The sequence below is a fragment of the Poecilia mexicana genome, unplaced genomic scaffold (genome assembly GCF_051168715.1).
Source record: "Poecilia mexicana isolate PSO_F unplaced genomic scaffold, ASM5116871v1 scaffold_16, whole genome shotgun sequence".
Classification (NCBI taxonomy): Eukaryota; Metazoa; Chordata; class Actinopteri; order Cyprinodontiformes; family Poeciliidae; genus Poecilia; species Poecilia mexicana.
The window spans coordinates 1,868,359-1,878,809 of NW_028263385.1; the positions used below are offsets into that span (position 1 = coordinate 1,868,359).

At 41.0% G+C, this 10,451-nt stretch overlaps 1 protein-coding gene across 1 annotated transcript; it reads left to right on the top strand.

Annotated features, from left to right (window-relative positions):
* Nucleotides 1-385: 385 nt before the first annotated feature.
* On the top strand, nt 386-3,859 carry LOC106920434 (apoptosis-associated speck-like protein containing a CARD). Its single transcript, XM_088013853.1, has 5 exons — nt 386-558; nt 1,054-1,765; nt 2,879-2,926; nt 3,263-3,286; nt 3,524-3,859. The coding sequence occupies exons 2-5, from the start codon at nt 1,522-1,524 to the stop codon at nt 3,778-3,780; spliced, it is 573 nt and encodes a 190-aa protein (XP_087869979.1). The 5' UTR covers nt 386-558; nt 1,054-1,521; the 3' UTR covers nt 3,781-3,859.
* Nucleotides 3,860-10,451: the final 6,592 nt, after the last annotated feature.

A 10,451-nucleotide genomic window follows, 5' to 3' on the forward strand; every position in this document is an offset into this window, starting at 1 on the left:
CTGGTCCGGGGTTGCAGCTGGATTTATTATTCTAGTTTGATTATTCTGTCTTCCTTAGTTTCTCTTTGATCAGTCTTGATTCTGTTTTACTTTAGTTCAGTTCTTCTTAGTCTCACTTATAGTTATCTTCATTTGCTTTATTTTGTTCAGGTTTCTGTAGTGTTAGATTTATTTCCTAGTCCAGAGTTTCCCAACCCTCAAGGCTCACTGTCCTACATGTTTTAGAGGTTTCCCTGCTTTAATGTGCCTGATTCAGCTGATTGCAGTTCAACAAACGCCTGTTAATCAGTCATCAACTGAAATCAGCTGGACTGAAGCAAGGAAATGCCTAAAACATGCAGGGCAGTGAGCCTTGAGGACCAGGGCTGGGAAACACCGTCTAGTCCCAGTGAAGTCTCCCTCGCCCCCTGTGCCTCCTCTCTCTCCCCTCACACCTGTAACCTGTCGGCTCATCAGCTCAGGTCTTTTGCTCATCCTTCGTCTCTCCTCGCCTCTCATCTGCTCCCATCACTTTGTTTCCCCTGGATTGATGGTTTGTGCTGCTGTTTGTTTTTTTCTGTAAGTTTTTTCATTTCTTCATTAAAATCACTAAAGACTGCATTCGGTATTCCCACCTGCTGCATTTAGCTCCACTAAGCCACATTCATCATGACGGGTCCTGAAAAGTGCTACAGGTCTTTATACTTCACTTATGATGGTTTGTGATGCTGGGAACTTTGTTAGTCAGTTATTGTTTATTAATGCAATAAAAATGACTGGAAATGCACAGAAACACAAGGCTCCCTCCTGTTTCTCCTAATACTTGATGTGTGAACACAAACCTTGTAACGAGGGGCTTTAGATTAAATCCCACCAGCAGAAAAAGTAGTTCATATGAAACTGCATGATGAATATATTTTGTGCTGTCAAATGTCCCATCATCATTTTTTCTCTCCACAGCAACAAAACATTTTAAAATGTTTTTCATCAGAAGAAAGTTTCTAAACACCTTCAGAGTTTTTCTGCTTGGTTACATTCAGACGTGTTTCATTGTTCCAATTTGTTTTTCTACAGAACGAACATCAGCGAGCCAAGAGGAAGTGTGATGCTGCAGAACCGCCCTGCTGCTCTGCAGGTAGAGCGAAGTGGAAGTTCAGGTTGAACAGATCAGCCTGCAGACAGGAGGTCCAGCTGGGTGTTTAGAGCTGAACTGAGGAGGAGCCTCCGTGGTGCCTTCAGGGACCTCAACCTGCTGGGAAACTGAAGCTCATGTTAAACAAGGAGTTCAGCTGCACTTTCTGAGACATCATATTTTATAATGCATAAGATCTGCATATAAACATGAAATATCTGAAGCTCTGTGAGGAATTTTTCATTTTAATAAATATTATTCAAATTAGATGGAAAGTGATTGTTGAAACAACATTTTCCCACTACACTTAAACACCCCACTTTAAGACGACGTGAGAAAGCATCAGCAGCTCATTTCAGCCCAGCGCCTGCTGCAACAATCACAGCACCTCTGCATCATCTCAGTGAGAAATGGCTCTAAAAAAGCCCAAAGTTATTTTAAGTGATGTCCTGGAGAACCTGGAACAGAAGAACTACAAGAAGTTCTGCTCAGCACTTGTAGACAGGGATAGAAATGTCAAGAGGAACCAGGTGGAGAATAAAGACTTCCTGGACGTTGCAGAGGTGATGGTCAATGTTTATGACAAAGACGCCCTGAAAGTGGCCGAGGAGCTGCTGAGAGAGATCTGCTGTGTGAAGGACGCAAACGACCTGGGTAAATATCTCCACAGAGTCAGGATCCATTTACTCCTATGCTAAGATCCACCATCAGGAGAATTCAAACATTTAGATTGTTTTATCTTCAGAATCTAGCATGTTTGATTGTTTTTATTTGATTTAACTGATTTCAAAGAGCTGACTTGTACTGTAAAATCCTCCAGGCTGAACCAGACATCTGACAGCTTCCCTCTGTTAACTCTGTAAGCTGATGTGGAAAAACAACACAAAAAAGAAAACCAGAAAAATCAGGCGGTCTGAGCTTAATCTCTCTTCAGTTTTGTCTTTTTTGGCAGAAAACTTGGCAAACTGAGCAGTTTAGTTCTGACTGCCATGTAAGTTTTAGGCTGGGTTTAGTTCTGGATCACTGCTGGTCCAAACTGTGCAGCTGTCGGGTTAAACAGGCTTCAGTGCTGCTGAAAAACATCATGTATTACTGACACACAAGATCATTTATTGTTTCCTCTCATACAGCAGATACATATTAAAGCCTGGAGGTGAAACAAACCAACCATGAGCTAAAAGCAAAATAAGTCAATAATGTCTATAATTAAACATTTTTTACAAATATATTTATTTTTTTAATTATAGTTTAATTTTGAGAGAAAAATGCAAGAATCTGCAAAATGTTACATAGTGGGAGAACAAAAGTGTGAAGTGCTAAAAGACAAACAACAAAAATCTTAAATTTCAAATAAAAACCAAGAATTGAACAAAATCTGAATGAGAGCCAGTAAAAGATACGCAGCTCTTCTAAAGAACTGCGAGGCGCGGCTGTTTCACTCAGATCGATCTCTGACTGGAGCAACCGGCTCTGAGGTGACGAACAGATGAAAACATGGAGAGACTTGAAGGTCAACACCAACTAATGCAGACCGCTGCAGCCAACAGAAACAGACAAAAACTATTCTGGTTTTCCCAGAAAAAGTTTTTCTGGGAAAAAATAAACCCTGAAAAGTTCAAGCAGCCATGTTTAGGATCTTGCTGCATCCCTGCCTGCAGCCACTGCTGGATGTTGAGGTGTTCAGGATTTTCTCTGATGTATTTCAGTTTCTGCTCTGTCCTCACATGGAAACTTTTAATTGAAAAATATTTTTTCCTATTTTTGCAGCTGAAGAGGCCAAGAAAGCAGGTTCACACACTTCTGTTCCCACCGTTGGTGAGCTCTTCTTCTTTATTCTGTTTAAGTTGAGTAAATTATTCCCAGCCATCCTTAGTCAGCTTGTTCAGTGATGTGCAGATGTGCTTCAGTCACAACTACAAAGTTTTTACTTTATATCTGACAATAGTTTTCATGTTCAGTTTTAAAGCCGTCAGGTTGATTGAGCAGAAATCTGTCAGTTCAAAGCTGATATCAGTTTCAGTTCAGGCTGGGAGCTAAAATGCATCCAAGCAGGTAAAAATGTGGATTAAACATCTTATTTACCTTCAGATCGGCTGAGTTATCCTGTTCAGATGGACTTGTTCAGAAACTAATGTTTTTTTATTGTTGCAGGTCCGTCCCCGGTGACCAGTGATGGTGAGTTCTTCCACTTTTCTTTCTTAAACCTGTTGAAACATCAATTCAGAAGAAAAACAGCAACTCTGGAAGTAAACCGTCTGTCTGTAATTAGCAGCTTATTAAAGAATCTGCTGCTTCTGTAGCAACAGGAATATTTCAAGTTTTTATTTAAATGTTTAAATCTAAAAGTAAAGTTTTAATGTTCTTTTTAAATCACTCTGCTAATGAACAGTAATTTTGATCTTGTTTCTTCAGGGAAGCATTTTGTGGACAAACACAGGACTGAGCTGATCAACCGAGTGGGAAACATTGGACCCATTCTGGATGAGCTGCTGGACCAAGAGGTTCTCGACAATGAAGCTTATAATAAAATCAACGCTCTGCCTACCAACCAGGACAAAGTTAGAGAGCTGTGTACCAAATACCTGAACGCCAGAAGAAGTAAAGATATCTTTTACAACATCTTGAAGAAGAAAGAAAAGTTTCTCATCGGAGAACTAGAGGGAAACTAAACGCTGACAAAAAGTCTACTTTTAATCTGAACACTCAGATGAAATTGTTGAAATTCAATAAACATGTTTTTAAATCTGACTGACTCAATTTGTTAAAAAAACAAAGCAGTAGATTTATAAAAGAAAACAGCAGCTACAGTCAGGATGTCAGTCGTCAGCCAGATTTAAAAGAAACTTGAGCAAACAGATCATGTCTCCATTACTGCATGTTCTGCATCTATCCAAGTATTTTCTTCAGTGGTTTATTGAAATTAAAGCTGCTTTGTGAAATCACACTCACCCTAAACATCTACTCTGATCTTCATTTATCATCCAGTCTGAGATTTTCACTAAAAGACTTAACCTGTAAAAGTATGCAGAGAAAACTAAATATATTAAACAAAAAAGTCTGAAAACTGGATTAAAACTTGTCTGGCAGAAGTGGAAGTAACACATTTCAGCTCCTCATACCAGAAGAGTTATATTTTTGTATAGAAGTATTTCATCTACAGTTGCTGTCATCTCTGGATCAGTTTGGCTGCATTCAGGGCCTCATGGAGCCCAGAACGTCTGCAGACGGCCCACAGGAGCTTCGGGTTTCCAGAGGATCATTCAGGATTCCTCGCTGTCTTTGCAGGCAGGAGACACATCAGCTGGTTTCCTCTGAACCTCACTGGCTGACGGACACAAAGCTTTTCACATGAAATATTTGAATCTTCACATGAAGTTATTGATAAATGGCAAAATTTTAACGTCCAAACTCTTTATTGGGACAGATTTGCTTTTCCTCCTGCAGAGGTTCTCAGTAATCAACAAAATTCACAGAAACAATTGAAAAAACTCTTTATTCTAAAAGAATAAAGAGTTGTTTTTAATGTGGTTCTTTTCAGGTAAACTTAAATAAACTGCTCTCACCCTTGAACTTCTGAGTTCCAGTTGAGAAAATGTACATCTTTGTTTACAAGTCCTTCTGTTGGCTGATTGGCTCAGTTGAAATTCATTTGCAGAAATTAAGCTTCATGGGAGAAATGCTGGACAGAGAACTGAAGGCAGATGAGAATCGAGTGGAACTGCATAGGAAAGCAACAGCTAGACTAACTCAGTTTCACTACTGGAGTAAGGAAGCCAAGCTAGTACTCAGAGTTACTCCACAGTAGGGCTGTTGTAAACGAATATTTTAGTAATCGAGTAATCTATCGATTATTCTTACGATTAATCGAGTAATCTGATAAAAAAAATTATAAAATGAAATATTGGTAAATCTGGCATAATACCGGTGTTACTATCAGATATCAATATCAGTCCAATTTTTCATATTTGAGCATCCCTAACAGTTGCTTTTTTGTAGTTTAGAAAACTAACCTGTAACAATAATAGCTCACTTTCTAAGTTAACCAGAAGAAAAGTTATAGAAAAATCTGAAATTATATTGAATTTAATAACAAAGAGGCAGGCTCACAAATATGCTTATAAAAAATGTCTACAATCCAGCTTTTAGTTTATGTATTCATCTTCAGTGAGTTTAATAGATTAATTAAACTCACCTCGCCACCTAACCTGTCACGCTTTGGGTTTGAAAATACGGGAAATGCCGCCTGGAGTGGGAGGAGAGGGCGAATGAACGAACATGGGGTGGAGGGGAGGAAATGGACCAGCGGACTGACGAACCGTTAGACCGGGGGACGAACACGGGGGAAGCAATACGGGATATTTACGACACCTTCACTGGTCACACTCAGAAACTCATCTACCAGCCATGTACGATGCGCTCCGCCACCCGTTTCTTCAGACCAGGATATGAAATTTATTGTGCGGTTCGTCGGTAAAGCTACATTTACACGGTAAGCATCAGCTACTCAGCCGCCCGCCCTGTTCAGGCTATCCGCTCACCTCAGCGCTCTTCCCGCCGTTCGCTTTCAACCAGCAGCCCCGGAGGAGAAATGCTGCCGTACTCCAGGCATTCCCCCAGTCATTTTAAGGATGCTTATTGGTTCCCCAAAAACGATAAAAAGTCGGGCATTATCATCAATCAATAAAATCCCCACGGGCCAATCTTGAAGATTAGACTTTATGCCGCTGAGACTTAGCTTTTGTCAACAACTCAGAGGCGGAAGTGAGAGCTCCGCGCAACGCAAATGAAGTCCCGGCCGGAACACGGTGCGCTAACTAATAAAACAAATTAACGAAGCTTCGAGGCAGGTAAATTTTCCTCGAGGAATTTTAGTAATCGAGGTACTCGAATCATTCGAGGAATCGTTTCAGCCCTACTCCACAGTATTCATGTTGTAACCTTTACTGTCACTTTGCTGCTGTTTGTAACCCGCAATTCATCAAGACTTTTATTTTTGCGGGCTCACTTCCTGTTTTGCCCAAAACTCTGCCGACTTATTTAAAGCCCCGCCTCCAGCGCACAGTTACAACTAAATCACTTGTTCCGCTGTGATTGTGGCTGGCTGTTCCACTGATTTGATCTACTGGTGAGTTTGTCATTTGATAGCAATATTGCTTTAGCATGAAACCTCTACTCGATGGCTCATTGGAGCATCGTTTTATTAGAAGAGTTGGCGCCGTTACCTGGAAGCAGCTGTTTGGGAAGACACATTTACGAAGAATGGGACTTCAGTTACGCCCGCTGGAAGACTCACCACGCCAACACCATTTAAAGTTCCCACAGTGGTACGAGGGTAAAGCAAAACATCTGTGTTGCCCACATTTACCACTGGGACATAAGCAGTCCCCCGAACAACCTGAACTAAAGCAGGAGATGCTAACAAACCAGCTGGTTAGCCAGACTCTGATGGTTCAAAAAGACAGTGGTGCCTGAGTATTGCTCACAGCAGGTGGTAGGCACAATCTTCATTACACCTCCTGGAATGCGGCAGGCCCTCCTGCCTCGCACCCCAACCTCACTAGGCTGCTTAGGAGTGTGCTGCATTTCAGCTGCATGACATTTCTGTAAGGCATTAACCAAGGGTTTGGGAAATGACAACAGGGGTTGTATTAAACAGAGCATTGCCATGCTGTCCAAATAGTTCTTGGTAACACTCATTTATGACGTTCATCCCAACACACCAGGAACTGAAGCTGAACCGCTATCTGGGGAATTTCTAACCACCAACACTCCACAGTGGGGCATCAACTTGCCACACAGTTCAATAGATACTTCCAAATAGCCGATGTAAGGAATAGGGAGACCATTGGCTGCTTTTAGCTGTAGCCAGTGGCAAGCTCTCAAACACTCTCTGCCCCAGGGCTCAAAGAATTCAATAAAGAAACTCTCTGTAACAGTGGACACCATTGAACCAGTGTCAACCAGGCAAGGCACCTTCACTCCAGCCATGTTCACTTCAATATGTGGACAAGAAGCAATTATTTAGGTACATCTGCTGAACATAAACCACTAGTTGAGCCTATGGATGCCCCACCCAAGCTGTGGCTCTGCAACTCAGTGGGTACTAGTTTCCCGAAAGCTGGCTTCCCTGACGTGACCCCGACAAAGATTGCTGACGGAAGGTGACATTTGGCCCCCCACACTCCCTAGCAATATGTCCAGGCTGTTGGCACCATCAACATATAATAGGACCTCGACGTGGAGAGCGGCTGCGCCTCTGTGCAGCTTGGAGGAGGGTAATGCTTTGAGTAAGCCGATTAAGCTGCTCCTGTTGCCGTTTTAAGAGTTCTTTTAACTCACTAACCTCTGTTTGAGAGGGGCTAGCAATAGCTGGTGACCTGCCATGCACAGCAAACTGAAAACTGGGTGCTGAAGGCAGAGAATTACTCCGACCTCGCATACTAGCTGGCAAACCCTCCAATTCCCACCTCATTGCCTCACCTCTGACATCAAGCAGTGTTGCTGCCGGTTTCAGATTAACTTACTGTTTTATAGCACAACGAAGCCCATCACGGACATATTCTATGAACTGGTCACGCAGGAGAACTTCAGCGTTGGGCATGTCCCTTGGGCCTGTGCTTTTACTTTCTCCATGAGACTCATCAAAGCAAGGGAGAACTCTTGCAATGTTTCCCCCTCTAATTGCTTTCTGGAGAAAAAGGCCTCCTGTAATGTGACTCATTACATCCATAAAGCTCCTTGAGGATAGAAATTTTAGCCGGATCCCCTCATTCCTGACTAGAGCGATATATGATCTCATCTCTAGCCTCTCCTTCTAAATGGTCGTACAAAAAGAAGGCCTGATCAACTGCACGCCTGCACCTCCTCAACCCACTCGCTCACACTAATCCCCATTCGTCCCCTAAACATAGTTAGTGCCTCTTACAGGAAGGAGGAAACAGGGAGCTTGTACAGGCAGCATGGATATGCAACAGAAGCTGAGCTAAAGCTAAGCTAACAAACAGAGTGTGGGAAGATTCTTACCACAAGGCCGATGGATCGGCGATCAGAGCGTCGTTAAGCGCATTAATTTGCGGCTGTTATACAGAAAATGGAAATAAGTCATAAGTAATAAGCTTGATGGAGAGAGATGAAGCCTGCCTTACCTAGCGTGCAGCGCCACAAACGCCGAGGTCTGAACCGGAAGGAAAACAGCGTGATGTCAACCAGGTGAGGGAGGGGCCTTTATATACAGGCAGCCAGCGCCACAACCAATTAGATTGAGGCACTAGTGTGGTGCGTTCAAAGCCTACAGGGCATACTGCCACACTACATTTAAATATATATTGCGCAATATATTGATTTATTTAATTAAGTTATTATTTCTTTTCTTCACTCTGCTTGAGTATTTGAGTTGATTTATTTTATTTTTCTTGATTGATATTTTGAAAATGAACTTTGATTTCAACTTTTCAACTTTAACTTTAAGTTCATTAGTTTGAAATATGATTGATATTCGTTTTGTTTATTTAAATTATGGTTAAATTAACTTTATTGAAATGTTTGACTAATTATTGGGAATTTAATAATTGCATTTGTATTTAATTTCTTTAAATGTTGTACATGATTGTTTATTGGTTTTCTGGCCTTTTAGGTCCCTTCCCTCCCCCCAGGCCCTACGGATCAGATCCTCTACTGCGGGATGGCGAGTTAGGAAAAAGGACAAGAACTTTATGATTTTGGAATTGATTAATTTTCAGTTAATTTGTCTCTGATTGTGCATTTGTAATTGTCTGTTTTTATTCAAATCACTAATATATGCACCAAAACTAAAACCATTGCTTCGTGTCTTCATTCACACCTCCTTAATAGAACCGTCTTCTGATGCTGCTCTTGCAGCTGCAAAGCCCATAACTGTTGCATGTTGCACCAGTGTTTCCCCTCTGAGGGACAGTAAAGGATATTTCTATTCTCTTCTGTTCCTCTAACATGGACAGATGGTGACCAAGAGCCTGATGGTCTCTGTCAGAGCTCCTGACAGAGACCAATTGAGTCAAATTGAGTCTGACAGTTCAATGTCGACATGAATCAAACTTTGTGATGATGTTCATGTGTTCATCTCACACTTTCATTGAAGTAAATTTCTGTTCAGCCTCAGGAAGTTTAGCTTTGGCAGTTGAAGTTTGTTCAGTTTGTAGCAGCAGTTTTCAGAGGTAAATGTTAAATACCTGTCATGGTTGTCAGGCCTGTCAGGCTTTAACTTGTCAGTGTTTAGTGGAATATTTTTATCAGTCTCTCATGTTGTGGAAGAATTTTAACCCGTTCTAAACCTAAATGTGGAAACTAATTCTGTCTTTACTGCTCAGAAAACTCTTGGACTTTTACGTTTAGACAGTTTTTATAAACTCCATGCAGTTGGATCAGAATAAAGGATGTGAGATGATTCCTCAGAGGTTTTAAATGACTCTCAGTCAAGATGGTGTTTGATAGAACAGAAAATAAAACTGGCCCAAAGACGTTTGAGGGACACAGACTGAACATGTAAACTTTTACTAAAACACTTGAAACCAGACATTTAGAAAGTTCAGTCTGCGTTTTCTCTGTGTTTTCTAGAACATTCTGTTCCCTCGTTGGTCACATTGTAAAGAGCTGGAGCCTCATTTTGATCTTTCCTGTTAAACTGACTCACAGAAAAACATCTATTATGTTTTCAGATGAATAAAACCTGCATGAGGAACACAAAGCAGAAAACTGCAGCTTCCTCTGCTTCTCAGTCACTTGCTGCTTGTTTCATATCTGATGTTTTTGATGTTTTATGATTTAAAGCACTTTGAACTGCCTTGTTGCTGAAATGTGCCTCACAAATAAACATGACAGTTTTTCTGCTGAGCTGGAAGAACCAGCTGTTTCAGTCTGATGGAGTTTCCACAGAAACTCATGTTCAGTAAATCAGAAGGAGCTCAGCTGCATTTCAGAGACGCCTTCCTGCTTCCTTCAGTTAAACTGAGGAGGAAACACAAGAAGACAAAGGCCTGAGCTTTCTACTCGTCTTTATGACAGTATTTCATGTCAAAGATCCACATAAATATATGAAAAATGTCTCAACCTACATGGTCTTCTACCCACATCTGATAATTTATCAACATTACAGACATTTACACAAATAAAATAAAAACACTTTTCTCTATTTTCTCTTCACCATGTAAATCTGTAGAACAAGGAAATCTGCAATCTGACACAATGTACAACCTTATTCCAAATGTTATTAAATCATTTCCCTAAAATTTGTGAGTTTTGGTTTCTAAGATGTTTGCAAATGTATCAAAAACTGAAAACAGAGAAATCTCCAATCCATAAATAT